The 27181-nt window shown below is 39.3% G+C and overlaps 1 protein-coding gene and 1 long non-coding RNA gene across 9 annotated transcripts in view; one reads left to right on the top strand and one right to left on the bottom strand.

Moving 5' to 3' along the window:
• LOC138740366 (glutamate receptor 3-like) overlaps positions 1-27181 on the bottom strand; it is a 265786-nt gene that overhangs the window by 186865 nt on the left and 51740 nt on the right. For all 8 annotated transcript variants that reach the window (XM_069892912.1, XM_069892910.1, XM_069892911.1 and 5 more), the window contains exon 3: positions 18059-18298. In XM_069892912.1, coding sequence (XP_069749013.1) covers positions 18059-18298 — 240 coding nt within the window. The remainder of the gene's footprint in view (positions 1-18058; positions 18299-27181) is intronic.
• Positions 1-27181, top strand: part of LOC138740367 (uncharacterized) — a 212461-nt gene that overhangs the window by 136947 nt on the left and 48333 nt on the right. The window lies entirely within an intron of this gene.

Below are 27181 nucleotides of genomic sequence, written 5' to 3'. Positions count from 1 at the left end.
GCCTTCTTCACCACCCTATTCACGTGAGTTTCTACCTTCAGGGAACGATGTACCGTCACTCCTAAATCTTTCTGCTCTTCTGTATTCCTCAATGCTCTCCCATTTACCACATATGTCCTATTCTGATTCTTCTTACCAAAATGAAGCACCTCACACTTATCAGCATTAAATTCCATCTGCCATTTTTCAGCCCACTTTTCTAAGCAGCCCAAATCCCTCTGCAATCCTTGAAAACCTTCTTCATTATCCACTATTCCACCTATCTTAGTATCGTCTGCATATTTACTAATCCAATTCACCACCCCATCATCTAGATCATTAATGTATATAACGAACAACAATGGGCCCAATACAGATCCTTGAGGCACACCACTGGTCACCGGCCTCCAACCTGACAGACAATTATCCACTACCACTCTCTGGCCTCTCCCTTTCAGCCAATGTTCAATCCATTTGACTATCTCAAAATTTATACCTAAAGACTGCACCTTCCTAACTAACCTTCCATGTGGTACCTTATCGAAGGCCTTACTGAAGTCCATATAGACAACATCCACTGCGCTACCCTCATCCACATTCCTAGTCACCTCTTCAAAAAATTCAATCAGATTGGTCAAACATGACCTTCCTCCCACAAATCCATGTTGAGTGCTCCTGATCAGACCCTGTCTATCCAGATGTTTATAAGTACTATCTCTAAGAATTTTCTCCATTAATTTACCTACCACAGACGTCAAACTTACAGACCGATAGTTGCCAGGCTTCCTCCTTGAACCCTTTTTAAATAACGGAACCACATGCGCAATGCGCCAATCCTCCGGCACTATCCCCATATCTAATGACATTTGAAAATTTACCGCCAGAGCCTCTGCTATTTCCTCCTTCACTTCTCTCAATGTCCTGGGGAAGATCCCGTCTGGTCCCGGAGACTTATCCACCTTTATATTCTTCAAAAGCCTTAAAACTACACCTTTTGTAATCTCTATATTCCCCATATTTACCCAATTTGCTTTTTTTATCCCACATCTCCCAATATCCTTCTCCTTAGTGAATACCGAAGAAAAGAAACTGTTCAATATCTCCCCCATTTCTCTAGGTTCCACACACAGTTTTCCACTCTGATTTTCTAAGGGACCAATTTTGTCTCTAGCTTTCCTCTTACCATTAACATATTTGTAGAACTCTTTTGGATTAGTTTTCACCCTGCTTGCCACAGTTTTCTCGTACCTTCTTTTAGCTTTCCTAATTCCTCTCTTAAGATTCCTCTTACATTCAATGTATCTTTCAAACATCTCCTTAACTCCATGCTTCTTATATCTAATGTACGCCTCCCTTTTTCTTCGAACCAAGTTTCCAATATTCCTTGAAAACCACGGCTCTCTCAAACCTTTTGCCCCTCCTAACAGGAACATAAAAATATTCAATAAATAATATTTCTCTACAGAGGATTTGTCAAATGTTGCTAGTGTGCTGTCGAATAGTAAAATCTGAGGGCTATTGAGAATGTGGGAGAATAACATGATTCCTGAAACAATCAAATGGGTGACTGATTGTGGGCATGAACTCTAGCAGGGTTATTTGCCATGCCCTTTTTCCATTGGTACAGATATACTTTGATTTACACACTTTTCAAGTTTTATGCCTAATGAGCTTGTATCCAGGTGCAGGACCATTTTTAACCAGGAATATATTTATCACTGTGACATGAAACTATTGGAAGATCATTTTATCCTGAGATTAAAGTTCATAATCCTTACTCAGGCCTGTGTGTGGGAGGGCGGGGTTTGCGGGCGATCGGGATGGACAACGACAGTGCGGGGGCATCGGCTCTCGCTGCAGGGTGGCATCTCGGCGGATCAGCGGCCCAGTCACCGTGAGTTGCGGATCGGCCTGCGGCAGGGAGGGGGAGTGGGCAACGGTCCTGGCGAGGTCAGGCCCGAGGCCTCCGGTTCCGGGCGCTGGGAAGCAGACTTGGCTTCCCTGGACACCGGCCAGGCCCCAAAACCAGAGTCCACGGTGAGACCCTGCAACGTAAACAGGGGAGGTGGGGGCGATTAGCGGGCTGACGCCAATGCATTCTGGGATTTGTTGTATTACTGTGCATGCGCTATACTGGCGCGGCGGCCAGCGGGCCACCTCTAATACATTTTTGAAATGATCTTGCGGGCCAAATATAATTATATCGCGGGCCAAGGGCCAGAGTTTGACATGTGTGCCCTATGCCATCGAAACTCTGTAATTAGTAAGGGATTGCTTAAGGTGGGATGTGAGTGGGAAGGAAAGGGTGAGAATCACTGCTCTAGACCCAACTGTTACTGAAATATTTTGCTTGAGAAAAATTGTCATTGGCCCATTTCCTTTAGCGTTCTGAAACCGTGCACATGACGAGTCAATGAGGGATGATTAAAGCAGTGGTCTTCAAACTTTTTCTTCCCACCCACAGACCACCTTAAGCAATCCCTTACTAATCACAGAGCACCAATGGCACAGGGACGCGAGTGGAAAGAAAAAGGTTGAGAACAGTTGTGGTAACTCCACATCTGATTAGGTTAATTGTTAGGCAAATGGTCAGAGAAGGACCCCCCCCCCCACCCCAAGAAAAACTTAAATCACAGGAACAAAATAAGCTTCCGTCTCACTGCTCCCAATCTTACACACAGTCCTGATGTGGAATGTGGGGTCGCAGCTCCACATTCACCCGAGTTCAGGTGCTGTCTGTGTGGAGTTTGTACGCTCTCCCCATGTCTTGGACCAACAGGTCGGTCGCCTGACGAAGGCACCCGAACCCCCCGTTGAAACGCCAGCGTCCGGGGCGGTGGAGGAATTGGCTGAGAAGAGCGCGTTGCTCCCACCCCCCTCCCATGGTTGGAGAGGGATTAAACTGCGATCTCGCGGCGCCGGGCTCGTCTCCAACAAAAGGAGCGGGAGGCAGGGTCCGCCGCGCACAGAGCGAGGGGGAAGGCATCGCCAACGAGACGTTCGGTCCGGCGTCGCCGCTGAAGCGCAGACCCAGCGAGGATGGTCCCCAACTCCAGCCGCGTCTGTGTGTCCGGGAGCCGGGCAGGCTGAGTGCGGCGCTCTGATCCCCGGGATTCGGGACTCTGAGGTCCCTCCACACCTCCGGCATCTTCATTTTCACCTTCAGTGTGCATGCGCTATACTGGCGAGGCGGCCAGCGGGCCAACTCTAATATATATTTAATATGATCTTGCAGGCCAAATATAATTATATCGCGGGCCAAATTTGGCCCGCGGGCCAGAGTTTGACATGCGTGACCTAGGTGGTTGCCAACTCTCATTCCTGATAACAATCTTATTTCCCCACTGATTAAACTTTCTGGCTCATTTCAAAGATCCATTAGCATCTCCAGTACTTTGATTTTGTGATTTGTCATGAAAATGAATTCTCTGATGAAGGAAGATGCAATATATTCAGTATCTTTTTATTCTCGTGCTAAGACAGATTGTAAGTAGTACCGATTGCATAAACCAGTGGTTTTCAACCTTTTTCTTTCCACTCACATCCCACTTTAAGTAATCCCTATGCCATCGATGCTCTGTGATTAGTAAGGAATTGCTTAAGGTGGTATGTGAATGGGAAGGGAAGGGAATCACTGCTCTGGACTCAATTGTTACAGAAATATTTTGCTTGAGAAAAATTATCATTGACCCATTTCCTTTGGAGTTATGAAACCATGCACATAATGAGTCAATGAGGTACAATTAAAACAGTAATTTTCAAACTATTTCTTTCCACCCACATACCACCTTAAGCAATCCCTTACTAATCATAGAGCACTCTATGGCATAGAGATTACTTGAGGTGGAATGCAAGTGGAAAGATAAAGGTTGAGAATCACTGGCATAAACTAAGTTTAGCTGCAGGATAGTGTTTTCACTTGGAACAAAATGAAGAATTCCAATGCTTATTACCTGAAACCATTGCACTATTTTAAAATCTTACCAAATAAAGCCTTGAGAAACCAAATGGATCACTTTTTATAGTGTTAGATTTTTATTTTATGAACAGCTAATACTGTCATCTGGAAAATGAAAATCACCTTCATCGCACTTAGATACACGGTGATATTCAAGGATCTCCATCCTTTTTAAGAGGGTGCTTGACTGTCCTTGGAGGTCTTTGAGGAGAATAACCAGTCATTGTGTCACCAATAGGTCTCAGTGTGGAAAAATAAAACATTGTGGTTCTTCACAATAAACTTGTGTAGCAGGTGAACAAGAAACCTACAGATGCTGTGGTCCAGTGGAGAGAAAGTGTTGGGAATTAGTCACAAGTTTCAAGGACTGTGCCAACCCTGGCTAGAGCATAGCAATTAAAACCATTAAGTGCCACTGTACATTTTCTTTCAAGCACGTTTTTAAAAATACTGAAATGATTTCAGATAAAAAGCATAAGAATGCTTTATTTTGCTCCAAGAATATAAAGTACAAACATGAAGTCAAACATAATATATTCAACTGGAATAACTTACTGGGACTATCGGGTTTGTGGATCTTGGGTAGAAGTAGAACTGTGTAGTGTGGGGTCTGGAGACAATAAGGTTAGAGGCTGTGGAAGGGAGATAACTGGAAGTGAGGAGGTGGAGACAATGGGTAAACTTGTATAGCATAGCATTACACAATATCCTGTAGAGTTACTGCTCATACACCTCAGGCCGTCTCCAAAAATAAATAGGGAGCCATAAACATACACCTCACCAAAGTGTGAGTACTGTACCCTGCACCTCATTTCTAAATACATTGAAACAGTTTGTTGGAAACTGATTTCAATCAAAGATCAGAAGTGAAAACCTTAAACAAGCTTCAGTCGAAATATAATAGCCAATAGTGCTAATGGTTTAGACTTGAATGAGTCTTGGCAACATGGTTTGAGGACATTGTTTCTCCAGAGAGCAACTTAACAACATACGAGTACATTAATCTAAATAGGTTTTCTTCTGCAACTCTTGCATTACTAATGCATATTGCATGATTATTTCACATATTCATTATAATTTTATCAGCAATTTTCAGGTTATTAAATTCAAGTATAAGCCACCATGATCAGAATAACAAATTAACAGAAATTTACTGATTGTTCAGATATTATTTTGCATCTCAGAAATCCACGGCCTGACATGTTGCACCAAAATGTCAATCGGATGCTTTTGCCATTTATGATTCCTCACTGTAAAGATTGCTGGAAAATTGGATTTTGCTGCAAGGAAAAACTAAAGAAATGGATCCATGCTCTATTGCAGTGGTTCTCAACCTTTTTCTTTCCACTCACATACCACTTTCAGTATTCTCTATGCCATTGATGCTCTGTGATTAGTAAGGGATTGCTTAAGGTGGTACGTGAGTGGAAAAGGTTGAAAACCACTGTTTTAATCGTACCTAATTGACTCGTTATGTGCATGGTTTCATAACTCCAAAGGAAATGGGCCAATGACAATTTTATTCAACCAAAATATTTCAGTAGAGAGTAGTGATTTTCAACCTTCCCTTCCCACCTTCAGCATCAGGATTACTTAAAGTAGTATATGAGTGGAAAGAAAAAAAGGTTGAGAACCACTGCTCTATAGAGATCAGAAAAAAGAGAACATATCTCACTGAAACATAGTATTCTGTTGGGTCTCACCAGGTCAAATGGAAGGCTGGCATCTCATTGCAGCAACCCTGATGAGAACTTCCTAACTTCCTGCTTTGGTCTCACAATAGGAGCTAGGATGAACTGACATTTTGATGAGAATCATGAATGTTTGGAATTCTTTAATGAAGAAATATGTGAAGTTTCAGTTGCTAGGTATAATGAAGATGGAAATTGATTTTTGGACATGAAGGGGAATCAAGGAGTATCAGAATTTATTGTCATGAACATGTCACAAAATTCATTGTTTTGTGGCAGCGTCTCAGTGCAAACATTTATATAAACTACCTTACAAAAACAAAAAAAAGTAAGAAAAAATTCAAGTAAGGTAGTGAAAAATATGACGGCAGTGGGGAAGAAGCTGTCCTTGTGCCATCTTCAGGCTCCTGTACCTTTTTTCTTGATGGTAGCAGAGTGAAGAGGGCATGGCCTGGGTGGTGAGGGCCCTTGAGGATCGCGGCTGCTTTCTTAAGACACTGTCCCTTGATGGAGTGAAGACTGATGCCCATGATGTCGCAAGCCATGTTATCAACCATCTGGAGAATTTTTTTTACCCCATCCTGAATGTTGGGACCCCCCCCCCCCGCCCCTGTACTAGACCGTAGTGCAACCAGCCAGAATCCCTCCACCTGAGGAAGTTTTCAAGAGTCTTTGATGCCATATAGAATCTCCTCAAATGGTATAGCCGCTGGTGAACCTTCTTTGTGATTGCACGGAGTCAGCATGGAAATATGACATTGAAATAAATAACAGCCCTGAATGTCTGGGACATTTTCGAAGCACAAGTAGAGATCTTTCTGAAGTGTATATTTGGACAAGATGAACAGACAAGACCAATTTCTCTCATGCCAAAAAAAGCTTGCTCGATCTATCTACCTACGTGCTACTTTAAACTTTTTTTTTTCATTATTTCTAACAATGTTATTTGGCCCATCTTCAGGCTCTCCAAGTATTACCATCAGCCTCACTTCATCATTTGTTTTCTGTAACCTCTTCTCTCTCGCATCCCATTCAACTCTTCTCTGAATCTGAGCCATCCGGTTGAACCATGAGCCAATTAGTGCATCTTTGAGACGTGGGAGAAAATCTGGTGTGAAAGCATGTAAACTGCACACAGACAGCATCACAGATTTAGATCAAACCCTGGTCACTGAAGCCAAGAAGCAGCAGCAACTTGGAGTATGAAGCTGAAGGAAGAAACCGTGAAACTTTGTAAAAAGTGCACATTACGTGTTGTAATGTGTGAAGCCATGGATCAAAGCTGGCATTTGAGAAAAGCCCCTCATTTTTGAGCGTCAAGACATTGGGCTGAAATGTCCAGCTTCGATGCTGTAAATCATTAATGATATCAAATTGTCCCATGAAATTCCTTGGATAGTTTTAGCATAGCTGAGTATTCTTCTTCTTTGGCTTGGCTTCGCGGACGAAGATTTATGGAGGGGGTAAAAGTCCACGTCAGCTGCAGGCTCGTTTGTGGCTGACAAGTCCGATGCGGGACAGGCAGACACGGTTGCAGCGGTTGCAGGGGAAAATTGGTGGGTTGGGGTTGGGTGTTGGGTTTTTCCTCCTTTGTCTTTTGACAGTGAGGTGGGCTCTGCGGTCTTTTTCAAAGGAGGTTGCTGCCCGCTGAACTGTGAGGCGCCAAGATGCACGGTTTGAGGCGATATCAGCCCACTGGCGGTGGTCAATGTGGCAGGCACCAAGAGATTTCTTTAGGCAGTCCTTGTACCTCTTCTTTGGTGCATAGTTTTAGCATAGCTGAGTATATGTCATTTGGAAAGCAACAAACATAATTATTTACATTTTCTATCCTTTAATGCATTGGTTTTTAACCATTTTCCACCTGATTTAAGCCTCAAAACACAATATATTCCCGATACCATCTCTTTTTTTAATACTCCTTACAAATAAGTACCTGCTGAAAGTGAATAATGACACAAAATCTGACAATGTTTGCAACTCATCAAATACCAAAACCCATTACAACATCCAGCAAGAATGCTCTGCTCCATCACTATTCCAATAACATGCAAACAAAACTCATATTCAAAAACACAGTAGTTTTAAAGTTTCAGAATCTTTTCACCGCTTAAGTATGATCTTCCAAGTTCACTTTGGCAAAATTTAATTTGGTGTCTGCATCACGAGAGCAGCCACACAGTAAGTGCACAATTATCTACTTCATTCTTCTATTTACAATTATAGAACATATATTTATCACATTTCAAATGCTCTATTCCACTATAATCTTTAAAAACCCCAAATGGAGTTCATCATCCAAGACTATACAGTACTGAATATTAAGGCTTATACTGTAGTTCATAGTCCTACAAAACACACACAGAAATAACTAAGAGTGTTTCTACCAGGTTTATTTAAACTCTAATAAATATTAATCTCTTTTCACGTAAACATATTTCACGTAATTGCTTGTAGATTGATATCAAAATTCATTCCATTTTCCAATTTTTAATATTTGTCTTACTTATCTATGCACTAAGACTGATTAATCTGCAGTGTTTGTCAAGGCTGGAACAATTCACTGATATGAAAGTCAGTATATAAATGAAAAAAATGGAAATGCCCTTGATGAAGGGGTCAATTTGAAACATTGGTTATGTATCTTTATCTTTGCTATATAAAGTACACGGTTTGACATCCTGAGTTTCTCCAGCATTGGTTTTACTTCAATCACAGTTCTGTAGACTTTTGTATTTTACTTCTGTCTACAACAAAACTCTGCAAAATCTCTTCGAGGAATGTCTACCCTGAAGAAGCTTTCCTTTGCTATCCAAAGGGAGTTCTGAGGGATTCCCTCGCACTGCTCCCCAGCTGTAATCCCGCTTACTCTCAAGCTTTATAACCATGTACTCACCCAGACGCTTCCGCAGCCAGATACCTTGATGAAGGGCAAAAGCCTGAAACTCTGGTTATGTATTATAACTCTGGTTATCTTTGCTCAAAGAATTTCTCCAGCATTGTGTTTTTATTTATATTCATGGAAGTTCTGTTTTTATTCACTCTCGTGCATCCATTTGTTTTGTGGCTGAATTCTAAAGAGTTATTCCTGTTTATATGCATCCATACAACCTTTATATTAGTTCATTTTTTGACTGCATTAACACTAAAGCAAAAAAAAACTCCAATAGAATACTTCTAAATTATATTAAACATTTTTTGACTTTTACAAAAATAATAAAGCTTTTGCTTTATGCAGTGGTTGAAAGATTGTGTTACTTAGTTTTAGAGATATACAGCTAGAATTTTTCCAAATTTTCACCTTTAGAGTGGCACCACAACTATTCCATCTTGGCCCCAAAATGGAAATTCATAATATGGAGTACGAGGGATCTAAACATTTCAGTGTTATTTCAAATTTGAAAGTAGACATTTTCTATTTTCAGAAAACATTATTTTAGCAGGGTGCAGAGTGGAATTTCTTCATAAAAGTTTAAACAATACAAGTACAAGTTAATCAGAGCATCTTCCAACAGGTTTTCTATTTACCAATAGACAAAATTGTGAGGCTTTCTGGAGCCTCTTCTGCTCAGGGAATTATGTCACTGGGCTAAACTTGGTAATTTCGCCTTCCAAATTTTAGAGAGCTTCTTTTTCTCTACAGAACTTCTTCTAATTGGTTTATTTTGCATTTTTAAGACATGCTATGAACTTCCGTGAAACCTGTTAAAAAGCCCAAAATTCTGCCAGGCTGTGCTAGTTGATCCTGGAGGGGATAAATTATCATGTGCCTCACGGCAAAATAACTCCTTTTGGATCCTAAGATTGCAGCAGCCACTTTTTCTCCTTGTTCTGGGATAGCCTCAAGCAAAATGTTCTCTCACACAAAGATGAATTTTGTGTCAACAGAGCACACAGAGGTTTTGGTTCCTCTCAACTCTTGCTCCATGATCAACGTACAGCAAGTAATTGTCTGCCACCTGATATTCTAACTTACACCTTAAGTCTGCAGGGTGAGTGGAGGGTAATCTGCCAATACATGAACTCACTGCTCATGCTCCAACTGAAGATGGCTGCACCCAGTCCAAGGACCTTGAGATGCCAACTTACAAGTACACATATTTTGGCTCTTACATGCCCTGTATCCCTGTTATAGTTTTGATAATGAGATATCTACATATAGACACAATTAATTCATGTGGTCTCTTAAGGTTAGATATAGTTAACTTAATGTAAAATATTAGCAATATAAATAGAAAAGGTCAGATCAGGCAGAACTGATGAACTCACTTCTCTTCTCACAGGTACTGCTTGAGCTGTTGAGTGGTTACAACATTTTCTGCTTTTATTTCAAAAGTTTGGAACAAGTATAAACACAAATATTAGTGATATAAAAATAAATTTAATACATATTGACAGTGTTCATAACCAAACTACTCCCTTGTTTCAATTGATTAATCGCCACTGCCTTATCCTGTAGCAAACTACTGCAGTTGCTGATAAATGATTGTGAGGTATATCTACACATGCACCAATGAAAGCATCCTCTCAGGGCGCATCGCTGCGTTACAGGAAATGCTCCACACAAGATCGCAAGAAGCTGAAGGAAGTATACTAGCTTTGGAGTCGGTGATTCCAGAGATGAGGAGGTTGGCCTCTGTGGAGAGGCCCGGTCACCTAAGGCTCTACTCACTGGAATTCAGAAGGATAAGGGGAATCCCAGAAAGGAATAGCTAAGATAGTATCATAAAATTTATAACCATATAACCACTTACAGCACAGAACAGGCCAGTTCGGCCCTACTAGTCCATGCCGTAACAAATTCCCACCCTCCTAGTCCCACTGACCAGCACCCGGTCCATACCCCTCTAGTCCACTCCTATCCATGTAACGATACAGTCTTTCCTTAAATGTAACCAATGATCCCACCTCAACTACGTCTGCCAGAAGCTCATTCCACATCCCTACCACCCTTTGCGTAAAGAAATTTCCCCTCATGTTCCCTTTATAATTTTCCCCCTTCAATCTTAAACCATACCCTCTAGTTTGAATCTCCCTCACTCTTAATTGAAAAAGCCTATCCATATTTACTCTGTCTGTCCCTTTTAAAATCTTAAACACCTCTATCAAGTCCCCTCTCAATCTTCTACGCTCCAGAGAAAAAAGCCCTAGTCTGCACAACCTTTCCCTGGAACTCAAAACTTGAAATCTTGTCAACATTCTCGTGAACCTTCTCTGCACTCTCTCTATTTTGTTTATATCTTTCCTATAATTTGGTGACCAAAACTGTACACAGTACTCCAAATTTGGCCTCACCAATGCCTTGTACAATTTCATCATAACCTCCCTACTCTTGAATTCAATACTCCGATTTATGAAGGCCAACATTCCAAATGCCTTCTTCACCACACCATCTACCTGAGTATCAGTCTTGAGGGTACTATTGACCACAACTACTAAATCCCTTTGTTGCTCTGCACATCTCAATAGCCTACCATTTAATGCATATGACCTATTTAGATTTGCCTTTCCAAAATGTAACACCTCACACTTATCTGTATTAAATTCCATCAGCCATTTCTCAGCCCACACCTCCAGCCTTCCTAAATCACCTTTTAATCTATGGTAATCTTCCTCACTGTCCACAACACCACCAATCTTTTTATCATCCACAAACTTGCTTATCCAATTCTCCACCCCTATTTCCAGATCGTTAATATATATATAACAAACAATAGTAGACCCAGGACCGATCCCTGAAGAACTCCACTAGTCACTGGCCTCCAATTGGACAAACAATTTTCCACCACTACTCTCTGACACCTCCCATCCAACCATTGCTGAATCCATTGCACTACCTCCTTATTTATACCTAATGCCTCCACCTTTTTTCCTAACCTCCTGTGGGGAACTTTGTCAAAAGCTTGACTAAAGTCTAAATAGACAACATCCACAGCTTTCCCTTCATCAACCTTTTTTGTAACCCCCTCGAAAAACTCAATCAGGTTTGTCAAGCATGATCTACCCCTGACAAAACCATGCTGATTACTCCCTATCAATCCCTGTACCTCCAAATATTTGTAAATACCATCCCTCAGAACACTTTCCATCAACTTACCCACCACAGACGTCAGACTCACGGGCCTATAATTCCCAGGTTTACATTTGGACCCTTTCTTAAACAGCGCCACCCTCCAATCCTTTGGCACTACCCCTGTGACCAGTGACATCCTAAATATCTCTGTTAATGGCCCCACTATCTGTCCACAAGCCTCCCTGAGTGTCCTTGGGAATATTTTGTCCGGTCCCAGAGATTTATCCACCTTTATCTTTTTCAACACAGCCATCACTACCTCCTCAGTTATCCTTATATGCTTCATGACCTCCCCACTATTTTTCTTTACTTCAACTGGTTCAATATTTTTTTCCCTAGTGAATACCGAGCCAAAGAAATCATTCAAAATTTCCCCCATTTCCTCTGACTTCTCACTCAGTCTACCCTCGCTATCTACAAGGGGTCCAATTTTATCCCTCACTAATCTTTTACTTTTAATGTACCTATAGAAACCCTTTGGATTTATTTTCACTCTGTCTGCCAAAGCCTCTTCATGCCTTTTTTTAGCCTTTCTAATTTCTTTCTTAAGATTCCTTCTACACTCCTTGTAGTCCTTCTTCAAACTCTCAGCTCCCTGCTCTTTATACCTCTTGTACACCTCCCTTTTTCTCCTAACCAAATTTCCAATATTTCTCGAAAACCAAATCTCCCTATCACTTCCAGCCTTTCCTTTGATCCTCACTGGGTCATATCTACTCTATACCCGCAAAATTTATTTTTGAATATCCTCCATTTTTCATTTACATCCTTATCTGAAAATATCCTGTCCCACTCAATACTCCCCAAATCCCTTCTTATTCCTTCGAAATTTGCTCTTCTCCAATCCAGAACCTCAACTTTAGGCCCCTCCTTGCTCTTCCCTAAACCTACCCAAAAACTAACAGAGTTATGATCACTAGACCCAATTTGTTCTCCTACATTAACGTCCGATACCTGACCTAGCTCATTCCCTAACAGGAGACCTAGTATTACACCGTCCGTGTCGGTTCTTCTACTAATTGATTTAGAAAACAATCTTGAACACATTTAACGAACTCTAGCCCATCCAGCCCTCTAACTGTATGGGTATCCCAATCAATGTGAGGGAAGTTAAAATCTCCCATGATCACTACCTTATGATTCTCACACATACACGTTATCTCCCTACAAATTTGTTCCTCTAATTTTCTTGGCCCATTTGGTGGTCTGTAATACACCCCTATTAGCACCCTCATGCCTCCTTCACCCCTCAATTCCACCCAAACAGCGTCACTGGACAATCCCTCCAGACCACCCTGCCACCTCACGGCAGTAATGCCCTCCTCAACAAGCAGAGCAACTCCTCCCCCTTTTTTTTTACCCCCTGCTCTATCACATCTTATATTTAAATGTTCTTTTTCAATATTTTTATTAACATCAAAAATTATAAAGTACATAAGGATGTATATTAAAAGTCAGAAAGATACATTCCACTCACATAATATCATTTTATCCAAGGCATCTCAAATTTTCAATCAAACAAATAGCTTTGTATTAATATTTTATTATTTTATTACAAGAAGAAAATCTAAACTCACTATCAAGAAATAAGCTGTTTGAAAAGACAGAATACATCAGAATGATAAATTACATCATTAGTCAACACATTCTACCTTCGTAACAAATCAAAGATTATGAAAGTAATTCAAAAAGGGTCCCCACAGTGTTTGAACATTTGAGTTCAAATCAGAAATTGAGCACCTAACCTTCTCTAAATTTAAACATGACGTCATGTAGCCACTGAGCGTGATCAGGAAAACCAACGTCCCTAAATTTTAAATTCAGGCATACAGTTAGCTAACTGAACTCCAATACGTGAACTCACCACGCATGCACCAACCGAAGACTCACATGTGCATAGGAATCAAGATGGCCGCACCCAGCCTAAGGACCTTGGGACGCCAACTTACAAGGCAAGTACACATATTTTGGCTTTTACATGCCAAGAATCCCTGTTACAATTTCAAATAGAACACAAATAGTGTAAATTTTATATTTTTTATTTTAAAAATTGGTCATATGTATGGATAGATGCAAGTTGAGGTGGTTGTAAGTCAGGGAATACCTGTATACATTCACAGACACACACATACACTGATTTTTGTCCTACTTCTGGATCTTAGTGCAGAAATTTTACTTTGCTGTTCTTAATAATTAGTTCATTAGCATGTTATGAATAAATTCTCCTGTTGACTTGTATTTTGTGGTCATTGGTCAATTCATATTGCAATTTATGTCATGCAACCACAGAATTTTGATGGGCTTTGCAGTGAAAATTGTCACAAATGAAATCTATTTCACCATAATAATTTTATCGCTGTCTTTTATATTTATCATCTCTTTCTATACAGAAACTTAATGCATACTATTGGAATAAAAATAAAAACTAATGCTGGAGAAATGTTATGGGTTTAAGCTCTTCATCAAGGTATGAGCAAAATGTAGGCAGATGCTTCCACAGTATACTATTGGAATTTTTCTTCTACAGAGCAACTCTTTTGGTGTAGCAAGTAAGAATTTTGGTGCATTGTACGTTGGGAATCTGAAGCCTGTGTGAGAAACACCAGCAATGGCGTATCTCCTCTTTTAACAAGATTAAAGAACTCGTATAACACATGCAGAATCTATATCAGGAAGCTTTAGTTAGTTCAAGTTAAATTAGGAGAAAAGGAAATAAAAAGGAAGGCAAAAAGATGAGATTAAAGGAGAAATAAAAAGTGAAAAACAAATACTATTTTACAAAGTGCCGAACTAATCTTAAGCTTTGAAAGCCCAGGAAACTTTGGCAGTAATTAACACTTTATATTCAATTCAATATTTACTTGATTGAAGAGCACTAACTTTTTTGTGTCAAGATAGTGGTCTGCCATGCAAGTACAGCAAATTCTTGCACCCGACTGAACTCTACAGATGTCAAAAGTTTTTGACTATTTCATTCATTAAAAAAGATAGTTCCGACAACTGTATTTTTGTATTTATTACAATAGACCAACATTTTCTGGACAGATAGCCAAGAGAAACAAGAAGGTCTTCAGTGATTTAATTGGCTTTTATTTTCTGGTTCTTTCTGCTGACTTTGAAACATGGCAGAAACATAATCACCAATAATATGTCATGCTCCCAATGAATATTTCTGCATCCCATAAAAGCTCAAATAAAACAAAGTTCCTGGTTGGCCATTTTAACCCAATCAGTTCCTTTAAATTGATCACAAGCTAGATAACACTTACTAGTAACCTTTCAACGTTAGGTAATTTATTTTTTCTTTATGTCATTGAATATGGCGTGAGATAACTACAGATTTGACTGCTTTGCTGATTGTACTGGCAGATATAACACTAGGTTACAAATATTCAAAATCTAACAGGTGAATCTATTGGACATTTCCTGCCCATACACCATTATTAGACTCCATACGAGCATGACATGTCCTTCTTGAATCCATGCTGATAGAACCATTTTCATTGCTATATCTTCTAGAATGTTCTCAACTACAGACATTAAGCTAACTGGCTTTTATCTACGTGACATTAGCTCTCCCTTGAAGGAACCATGAGCCTAATTGTTATTTGTTATCAGACTACATCCTCAAGATCTTGAAAGCAAGAGACTGAAACGACAAATCTTCCAATGCCCACCTGGAATCGGTTTTCAGATTAAATCTCCCCCTCCCCCCACCATTTTCTTGAATTCTTTTGTTTTAAATGACTGTACTTCTCCATATTGGTTAAAAACATGGGGTTGCAAGGAAGTTAGAAAAGGAGTGCGAATCATATTTTGCTTCTAAATAACGGCAAGTTTTAAAAAAAAATTTAAATGTCCCATTTGATCCATGAAATGTATTATGGCTCAAGTAGCTTGTCCCCGAAAAGGTGTAAATTGCCAAGTTCTTCGGTTTATACAAAATAGTATTTTCCAACAAATAAAAACTTTTTCCTTGTAATGGAAAAAAACAGGAACTGTTAAGTTCCTTCAGGACCTAGCTATTTCTATTTCAAATCACGAAAGTGCTTCCAACCCTCATATTATGCAACATCCTCATTAGATTTGTATGCTATTGAATAGGTATCCAAGGACTAAACCATTTAATTTCTCGTTATGATGTACCAGAGGAAATTCAGTCTGATAATGGCTCGCACTTCTCCGGGAAGGCAATCTGTGATTGGTCAGCTGACAACAGTATTTTATGGGTCCACCATATTCCTTATTACCCCCACGCAGGCTGCTAGGTTAGTTGAACGAATGAATGGCTTATATTGAATGCCTGAAGAGGGCCCACAGAATCAGTGAACCGGTGCGGACTCGAAAGGCCAACATGGCCTGTTTCCGCTCCGTAAATGGTTATATGGATACATAGTTTTTGTCATGTGAAATTCTAACACTACTTTAGGAAACAATGCATTTTTGATAGATAGCTTCAAAAACTCGTTAGCTAGAAATAAGAATTATTTGTTAAAGAGACTCCAAAGGCATTTTATTCTTAGAGGATGACCAGGGAGAGGTTAGGACCACTCAAGAACAAACAAAGGAATTTATCTTTGGAACCAGAGGAACTGGGTGAGGTATCAAATCAGTATTTTGTACAGTACATTCTCCATATCTGAAACTTTTGGAACCAGACATTTTTTGGATATCGGAACAATGGCTTTTAGCAGTTCTGTAGCATTAGCAGGTTACTTGTATCAGTGGTTAAACAACAAAACGAAAAAAAAAGGCTTTTCAAACATGAAATAATGTTTAATATGTACCAAAAGACAACTTGATCTCTGCTTACAAGATAAATGCAGCACCAAACACCAACAGAGCATCAGAGCCCCACATGGGCAAGTCAGGTGATTATTTAAAAAAAAACCTGTGACGGCACATTGGCACCGCAAAAAAATTTGGTTTTTGGATCTTTTCGGTATTCAGAATTTCGGATACGGGAAAATGTACTGTATTGGTATTTACTGGTGAGGAGGACATGGGTAGTGAGAGGGAGCATAATGTGTTCTTTTCCCTTGAGTTGAATAGATGCGTTAACATTACTTGAATACTCAAAGCATTTTAAAATATTCCAAAGTGGTAATTTTAAACTGCAGGCTGTTCCTTTCTCAGAGTGGATATTTCCCCTGCGCTTCTTACAACAAGCGAAAAAGTTAAAAAAAAATTAACATTATCTTATTACTTTTATTTAATCAGAAGCCAACGTAAAACCATTCTAGACCTCAGAGGAATTGATTATTTGCAAAGTATTTAATAAAAATTACAAGACACAAAAGTCACCATGTGAATATTAATCTTTCTGCCTTGGAGAACAAAGTTGTAATACCCTGTTAAAACTCATCTACTGTAACAAGGTTTGTTACAAAACCCATTTTAACCTCAAATGAACTTCAGGGACTTTCTGTGAGCTTTTATTCTGTGATCTATAACCACTTTTTCAGTGGCAAATAGGGAAATAAGTAACAGTATTTATTTTAATTTATACTTTTCCATCCAATTTCTGCTAAAGATGAAAGGTAGTAAACACAAAATTCTGAATGTTCGTCTTTTCTTTACCTGGACAGAGATGCCAGCTGATTCTTAGGATTGTCGACTGTTTTCATAAGTTCAAACCCTGAGCCAGAGTAAGACTGATATATTTTTCTAGTCAGCATTATCCCAACATGCTTGTCCAACCAAAGTTTTGCACTGTACTCTTGCACAACATAGAAAATGCTCATCTCCACTTTTACATCCATAATTAAATGTATCTGTTGTTTTTTTAAAATTTCTCCTGTGATATTTGCTACACATATTCTGTTGGCATCTTAACTTCATTTGTCTATATCCAGGATTAGTTAGTATACAATATCTGGCAAGATAGAGCACCAGAAAGATTATTCTTTTCTGGAACCTTCTCATCCACTTGAAGGACAAGACCATGCATCTCCATTTGGAACTGATCCTTTAATAGCACACAGGACATCAAAGTGACCACATTCTCCCTTCAGTATGTAATCCGGTTGTAACCATTATGTGTATGGTAATCGTATAATCCTCAATCAGAAATGTCAAGTGGATGTAAAAAAAATTAAAGGCTTCACTGCATTACCTATTTTTTGTTTGAATTATTCTACTTTTAATGAAAATCAAGTTTTCAAATCCTTCATTGTGATGCAGCAGACAGAAATTATGAATATTTTATGAATTCATTGATCCAAAGCAGATAATAAACTTGGATGCATTGACAGTATTAAACAAACATAAGTAAACTTTCTCCCCCCCCCACCCAAAAAATGTCCAAGTGTGGAGAAGTGACAGTAAAAGAAAACAACGTTTCATATTACAGCTCACCTCTGTCTGTGTCATACAGATAGACAAATCTTTCCCACTTGTAGTGTGTAAGAAGGCTTAGGAGTGCTCCTTGTAGCGGAGGTCTCAGCTGAATAACGAATTGAACTTCACCTTCTGTAGGAAAGCTTGGCGTGATGAAAGAAGTATGTAGTGCTCCGCAGAAAGACGTTAGCGTATTCACAGATCTTTTATCATAGAAGCCAAAAATGGCATAAACTCCTTTGGAATACTGTGAACAGACTGGAAAAAAAATCCTTGTTAGTTTTTGTAAGAATCAAATTAAGAGTTCAATTTCCATTAACTGCATTGCAAGTTATCAGTAATCTATATTGTTTTACTGGGAAGTGTATACATAATGACCTAGAAAATACACAAGGTCAACCAGCAATCGGCATTGATGAGTAGCAGCCAAACCCTTTCCCTTGTGTATTTCACCAACGTGTGTGTCATGCATGACAGAAATTAGGTCATTCCACGGCTGGGGATTAGGCAGGGTCTGGGTTTAACTGTCAGGAATCACTGATAGGTGGAAAAGATCAGGATTCATTTAAGAAGCAGAGAAGCAGGCTTCACAATTATATGCAGTATGTAGATCTGCAAAAGGCATGATTAAAGTGCAACTTGCATGTTGAAGAACCTCTGTGCATTATAGGAAACAAAACTATGGACACAAATTGTTCACTTTTTAATCTATAAAATAAAATCCATAATTTACATAAACATTTATCTGCAAAGAATTTCAGTTGCAGACAATAAATAGTAACGTGCAATTAATTTTCCAAGCAAGACGTACATTCTGAATGCATCACATCATGGTATGGGAGCTGTTCTGCTACAGAAGGTAGGGAGTGTAGAATGAAAATTCCCCTCCCCTCCATAGACTCCTGCTACCTGGGAAAGGCACCAAAGTACTGAAAGATTCGGTGCATCCCAGAGACACACTTGAGGAGCCAGTCGATGAAGTAGACAAAGACGGAGTGGTCAAACAATAATCATAGCTTTTATTAGCAGAAACTCATGGTACAATAATGAAATACAGTTATACCCAAGGGGAGTGTCCTTAACAGTAGAGATAATGCACAGCCAATGTTAGTACAGCAAGGCTCGCCAGAGGGGAGACAGGCAGCTTGGTAGACATTCACCACAACACTTCTCTCTCCTCGTATTGGGGAGAAGGTTTGTGAACCAACACAAGCCAGTTTAATGGAGTTTCTTCCCTGTCGCCATCAGGTTTTTAAACTGACTCCATAACAGTTCTCTTATACTTGATCCTGAGTGATCTTCCATTTCTTTGTAATCCTATACTTTGTAAATTGTACTCTATACATGCCTGTATGCAATGTTAAAGATAATCTGTTCAGAGAAGAATTATTGGCAATGTGCTTGGAATTTTGTGACAAATAAGCTTAAATATTTTGCGAATTGAGGCAAGTGACCAGAAACTTAGTCAAAGAGATTATTTTATTGGAGATTCTTAAATTAAGAGAAAGGAAGTGAAATGGGCAGATTAGAAGTGAATTTTGACCTAGGCACTTAAAGATAATAATTAATTTAATAACATTACAAATAAAGCATTGATAACTTTCTGTTGCATTTGTTAAGTTCACACTTCTATTTGAATGGTGGAGTATTTATTGAAAAATAACAAAAGCCCATTGTTTCTTCTGAAATAATTGGTAAGGAGAGTTCAATGCTCTTAAGAGTTTTAAAGAATGCAAGGAGAGACTGCTTGGGTGTATTTGCAGGTCTCTTGGCCGCATGGAAAAGATAAACTGATCAGTTTGAGAATATTCAATTTCAGTGAATGAAGAGAAACATCAAAGCAACTACAGACATAACCAGGCCATAGTTTGAATAAGCATTTTGGCTTCTCAATAACAATAAGCTAATTTAATTCTCAGAAGTCTATTTAAAAATTCAAATTTATACTTCAAATGAAAAAAAAATCAGCATTTTGTGTTAATTTTCCTCATCGGAAGTCTTATTTTATCCAACATTTTTGATAACCTTAAACATCACATTGAGTACTCTAACTAACTCTTCCTTAAACCTTCATTTGAAATGAAGATACCTGTCTATTTAATTACATTTTTGTACAATATAACAAATGGATAAAGCAGTAGAGAAGCAGGTATTTGTTTTTCTTTTTAAATACATTGACCTTTAAATTATTTCATGCAATAAATTAATGCAAGAATGTATTTCATTGAACAAAATGACTTCCCATTTATGTACCAAACATGTGCATGCGAATATCATTTAGAAGGGGTGGGGGGGGGGGGGAAGAGTCCAAGACTTTAGTGATACAATATGAAACAGGCTTGTTGATGAAGAATAATGGGAAAGTTTTTCCACTGATATACTTCATCCTGTGTAAAATCGGCATGAACAACTATTTCTCAAGCTCCATTGCTAATTTAATGTTACATATTGAATGAGACATATTTTATAAGTGCCTGTGCTTTTGAAAGGTTGTAAAACAAATTTATTCTATGATTTCTCATTTACATGATGTATTCCACTGAATGGACAAGGCCTTCTCTATGAGGCTTCAAGTCACAGAAATAGAAACATTACATTTTAATACATTTTCCTCAAATTGGTAGATAGTAGAATTTCAATTAGGAACAATAATTTACCGAGTAAGAGATAATTTTAATGTTATTTGCTCCCTAATGTCTAATATTAATAGGTTGGATGCGACATACCAATTATAATTAAGTTTATTGCCATCGGATTGCACAAGTGCAACCCGACGAAACAGTGCTCTCCAGACCTCAGTGCAAAACGCGCACACGACCAGACATAATACACATACAGTCAATATATATGAAGGACAAGTACTCATATATACAAATAAATACCAATTCATAAATACGAGTCTCGGATAGTTAGCGTGAGCAGTTTATTTGGTCATTCAGACTTCTCACTGCCCATGGGAAGAAGCTGTTCCTTCAGCCTGGTGGTGCTGGCACTGATCCTCCTGCATCTCTTTCCTGGGGGGAGCAGCTGAAAGATGCTGCGTGTGGGGTGGAAGGGGTCCTCGATGATTTTGTGTGCCCTCTTTGGACAAAGAGGGGTGGGAAAAATAATCTGTTATCAGTTAGTTATTTAACAATATGTTCATCTTAGCAGATCAATAACTTGTGACAAAGAAAGATGGGTTTGTAGCTGAACCAGTGCTAGATCATTAAAATTCATTTTAGCTTTGTGGTAAGATTGTAGCATACTGGTTTAGTTGTGGGACTAGTTGAAGGGCTCATGATTTGAGCTTTCTTTTTCAATACTATGAACCATGTGTTCAACTTTCTGTTCTGTTTAACCCAATGCCAATTTGTACAGAACCATTTTCTTTTTTGTAATTCTAGCATTTTGACATCATGTAGAAGACTAGTATTTACTGCCCTTTTCCTACGGGCAGTGAGAAGTCTGAATGACCAAAGAAACTGCTCACGCTAACTATCCAAGACTCATATATACAAATAAATACCATTTCATAAATACGAGTACTTGTCCTTCATATATATTGACTGTATGTGTATTATGTCTGGTCATGCACGCGTTTTGCACTGAGGTCTGGAGAGCGATGTTTCGTCGGGTTGCACTTGTGCAATCTGATGGCAATAAACTTAATTATAATTGGTATGTTGCATCCAACCTATTAATATTAGACATTAGGGAGCGAATAACATTAAAATGATCTCTTAGTCAGTAAATTATTGTTCCTAATTGAAATTCTACTATATACCAACTTGAGGAAAATGTATTAAAATGTAATGATAGTGAGCCATGTTCTTGAACTGCTTTCTGCCTGGCTGAAGGTACGCCACAATGCTGCAGGATAGGAATCTCCAAGATTTGGGCTCAGAGATGATGAAGGATGATGTGAAACTTGGGAGGATCACTTCCAGATGATTATGTCAATAACCTTAACAAGAAATGCAAATATCAGAATTTTAAAAGCTCAAAAATTTGGATGCTATTTCCTTCTTCAATGAACTTCACAGGGAGGACAGTATTTTAGTGACCAGATCTAGATGATTGACAGTGATCCAGATGATCTTAGTGACCAGATCCAGATGATTGGTGGTATATTTTATGAATTTTCATCTTCTCTTTCTGAATTCCTGCATCCTAATTTTCTCTCCATTCTGACATTTACATGAACATTTATTCTGTTCATCTTTCCACAGACAGTTCTTAATCTGTTCAGCGTTTCCTGTGTTTTTTTTAAATATCAGATTTCCAGTAACTGTAGTTTTATTTATTTTTTTCTTTTTTAAAATTTGATTATCAGCTTTTCTATTGCTCTGGCAGTTTTGGATTAGAGCTGGAAAGCAGCCCTGTGGTTAAACATCAGGCACCATCTTCTTGAATAGACAATCCACTTGCCCATGGCTTCTATTTTTGTTTAAAAAAACTTGCATTTTAAAAAGCTCTTGTCTTTGCATTTAACTTTTCTAATGGTAAGGCAAAACAATCTCACTTGTTAAAATTAAAACAAATATAAAATAGACCATATCTTTTGCGGCAGCGTCATAAAGCAAACATATATATTATAACCATCTTACAACATTACTGTAAAAAAATAATAGTGTATGAAAAGTAAGGCAGTTTGGTTCATTGATTATTCCAGAATCTGATGGCAGCAGGAAGAAGCTGCCCTTGTGCCATTGAGTGCTCATCTTTAGGCTCTTGTACCTTTTCCCTAATGGTAGCTGAGTGAAGAGGGCTTGGCCTGGGAGGATAGAGGCTGCTTTTTGAAGACACCGTCTCATGTAGATGTCCTCGATGGAGTGAAATCTGGTGCAAGTGATGTTGCAAGACAAGTTAACAACTCTCCAGAGTTTATTCTCATCTTGAGAGTTAGCACCTCCACACCAGGCAGTGATGCAACCAGCCAGAATGCTCTCCACAGTACACCTGTAAAAGTTTATGAGAGTCTTCAGTGAAATATCAAATCTCTTCAGACATGCTGACAGACAGCTGTTGGTGAGCCTTCTTTGTGATTGCATCAACATGGAGGCCCAGGATAGATACTCAGATGTTGACGTCTAGGAATTTTAAGTTCTTGACCCTTTCTACTACTGAGCCCTCGATGAGGACTGGGTTGTGTTCCGCAAACTTACTCCTGAAGTCCACAATCACCTCCTTGTTTTTTTGCTGATGTTGAGCACAAGGCTGTTACACCATTCAATTAGCTGATTTATCTCCCTCCTGTACGTTTCCTTGTCGTCATTTGTGATTCTGCTGACAACTGTGGTGTCATTGGCAAAATTGTAGATGACATTGGAATTATGCCTGGCCACACAGTCATGGGTGTATAACGAGTAGAGTAGTGGGCTAAGCATGCATCCTTGGGGTGCACATGTGTTGATAATCAGTAATTAGGAGATAATGTTTCCAATTCGTACTGACTGTGGACTTTGGATGAGAAAGTCATGGATTCAGTTGCAGAGGGGGCACAGAAGCCTAGAGTTTGATCCTTCTTGACCAGCACTGAGGGGAAAATGGTGTTGAAGGCTAAGCTGTAGTTGATGAAGAGCAGCCTTAGGTATGAATTGCTGTTTTCGAGATGATCCAGAGCTGAGTGTCGAGCCAGCGATATTGCATCTGCTGTGGAGCAATTGTGAAAATAAGCAAAAATCTGGACCTACTGTAATTTGCCTAGGTATTCTGGCCATGACCAGCCTCTCATCATAGTAGATGTTGGTGCTACTGGGCTGTAGTTGTTGAGGCAGCTCACGCGATTCTTCTTGGGTACCAGAATGATTTGAAGCAGGTGGGAGCCTCTGAATGCAGCAATAAGAGATTGAAAAGGTATGTGAACACTCCAGCCAGTTGGTTGGTGCAGATTATCAGTACCCTCCCAGTTATGCCAATAATGCCTGGCACCTTCCTTTACCAGATAGATTTTTGCTCCAGATTCCAACATCTGCAGTCTTTTTTTGTGTCTCCACTTCAATACAAGTTTGGTTCAATGCCTCACACTCCTACTTCAGGTAGTTGCAGGTTTAATTTGAACCAAATCAAGAGCACATAACCAAACATGATACTTCAGGGTAGCACCAAGGCAGGTTTGCTGTTTGGGATGTGCTTTGATTCAAATATGGATGAGTGTCTAAAAATTCCCTTGATTTTACTAAAAACCCCCATTCTCCTTGCTCTATACGTATGACTGTATGGCTTGCAACACCACCATTTATAAATTTGCAACACCACCATTTACAAATTTGCAGATGATACCACAGTACTGTGAAAGCTTGGCTGAATTCTGTACTAACAATGTCACCAAAACCAAGGAGCTGATTGTTGACTACAGGAAGGGAAAACCAGAAGTGTATGATCCAGTGATCATTGTGGGAAATTAGAGGTGAAGAGGTTGAGCAAATTTAAATTCCTAGGAATCACTATCTAGGAGGACCTTTCCTGGGCCAAACACACTAATGTCATTATGAAGAAAGGAAGACAGTGCCTCTATTTCTTCAGGAGTTTTCAGAGGTTTGGCATTGCATTGGAAACCTTGGGAAGCATCTACAGATGTGCCTGCTGCACCATGGCCTGGTATGGGGGCACCAATCTTGGAGCAGAAAGCCCTGCAAAAGGTAGTGGACACAGCCCAATACTCCACAGGCAAAATTCTCCTAACCATCCAGATAAAATACATGGAATGCTGCCATCAAAGAGCAGCAGCAATCATCAAGGATCCACACCACCCAGCACATGCTCTGTTCTCTGCTGCCATCAGAGAAGAAGCATCGGTGCCACAATACTCATACCACCAGATTCAGGAATAATTGCTACCCCTCCACCATCAGACACCTCAGCAACAAACTCAAGACTCATTTATCGCGCATTATTCATTATTGATTATTTATTTTCTGTATTGTACAGTAATTTTATTTGCACTTCTTTCTTTCTTTGTTTACATTTTTCTTGAGAACAGTTTTTTTTTGCACTGCCAATGAGTAGAAATTCTGCCTGGCCCACAGGGAAAAATAATCCCAAAGTTGTAGGTGATGTCATGTATGTAACTCTGACAATAAATTTGAATTCATATTTGATTTGGAAAAAGTCATGAATTTGCTTCAGGTTACAGCCAGCATTATTCACTCTCTCAGTGTCACGAGGAAAGTGAATAAAGTTATTTAACATTTGTTATTTGTTGGAACTTGCAAAATGAGACTGAAAGTCACAGTCATTGAAGTGCTTTGGTCCACAAGTAGATGAGAAATGACCCATTCTCACAAGAACAGTCAGTAATAGATTCCAAAATTTGGTTACAATTAGATAGACCTTTTTAAACAGTTGCTGTACCAAATATTACAGTAGCAAATGGAATTTGAAAAAAAGTACTACATTATGTGGCAAGGTATAGAAGACCGCAGAGCCCACCTCACTGACAAAAGGCAAAGGAGGAAAAACCCAACACCCAACCCCCAACCAACCAATTTTCCCCTGCAGCCGCTGCAACCGTGTCTGCCTGTCCCACATCGGACTTGTCAGCCACAAACGAGCCTGCAGCTGACGTGGACTTTTACCCCCTCCATAAATCTTCGTCCGCGAAGCCAAGCCAAAGAAAAAAATAGATACAGCTACCATGCTAACAAAATTCTGCTGTGCAACATTAATTTCCCACAATGCTCTTTCATCAACATCACAGCTCTGCTTGAGCTAGAAGATGACAGGGTTTTTTTTAAAAATTCCCACTTTGCAGGTCTTTCCCTTTTCCCCGTTCCTGAATGCCAAGCCATTACTGAGACATCGTTTAATGAGCATCTCAGCAGTTAAATGCCGGAGAAAATGCTCCTTGTTGGCTCACTGAATGCAGTGCACTCTGTGGACTCCATGACATTCTATGTCAGGTGCCAGAGATCTAAAACCACCCAGACAGGTGTCTTGATATCAGCACAGTGTCCAGTTATCCAAGAAGTAAAAGAACAAACTAACTTGATGTGTTTGAAGTTTGAGAGAGGTTATTCCATGCAGATGGGAGCTTTCAGTACCATTTTACGTTGGCAATGGTTACAATGAGGCTTTGTACGAAAAGCAACATCATTGATGTTGACACTGGAAAATGGTCCAATCCAATTTCATGATTGTTGAAAGTTTGTATAAAAACAATTACTAACACAATTTTGACTGGGTAAAATCAAAAGTAGACTGCATAACATGGATATTTACCAGTGCTTCAGGCATTTATTAATGGCATCCCTCTACTTCCTCAGGAGTTTGCAGAGGTTTGGCATGATATCAGAGACCCTGGCAAATTTCCACAGATCTGTGGAGGAAAGCATTCTGACTGGATCACCGTCTGGTACGAGCACACCAATATACCAGAGTGTAAAGCCCTGCAAAAGGTGGTGGACACAGCCCAGGACATCACAGGCAAAACCTTCCCACGATTAATAACAACCACAGGGAACTTTGCCATGGGAGAGCAGCAGCAATCATCAAGGATCCCCGTCACCCAGCACATGCTCTGTTCTCACTGCTACCATCAGCAAAGAGGAATAAGTGCCATAAAACTCGCACCACCAGGTTCAGGAACAGCTGTTCCCCCTCCACCATCAGACTCCTCAACAACAAACTCAATCAGGGATTCATTTAAGGACCCTTGCACTTTATTGATCTTTTTATCTGTGTTGCAGTTTATGTTTTTTTATTTGTTCACAGGTGTACAGGTTTTTTTTTGTTACACTACCAAAAAGTGGTATTTCTGCCTTGCCTACAGGATAAAAGAATCTCAGGGTTGTACGTGATGCCATGCATGTACCCTGACAATAAATCTGGAATCTAAAATCTAAAAATCCAATGCCTTAGCAATGATCTTGAGAAATTTTTTTGGGGGAAAAAAAGGATGTAGGATTAATGCATGCAGACAGAAATAGTTGGATAATTTCATGCAGTGGAGGTCTGAGAAGACTAAAGTGTTAACTGTAAGAATAAATGGAAGATATTTAGGTGAAAGCAAGTTAAATCAGCGAATAAAATCAATACAAAATTAACTTTCACAACCATATCAAAACTTGTTACTGAAACTAAAATAGCAAAGCAAGCTAAAAACACAAGAGTCCTTAGCTGCATAATTTAACCCAGGAGTAATTGCTCCATAGAATTTCA

This window comes from Narcine bancroftii, chromosome 8 (genome assembly GCF_036971445.1).
Source record: "Narcine bancroftii isolate sNarBan1 chromosome 8, sNarBan1.hap1, whole genome shotgun sequence".
NCBI classification, from domain to species: Eukaryota; Metazoa; Chordata; class Chondrichthyes; order Torpediniformes; family Narcinidae; genus Narcine; species Narcine bancroftii.
Note: the sequence above shows the minus strand (reverse complement) of the source record. Positions and strands in the feature narration are given on the sequence as shown.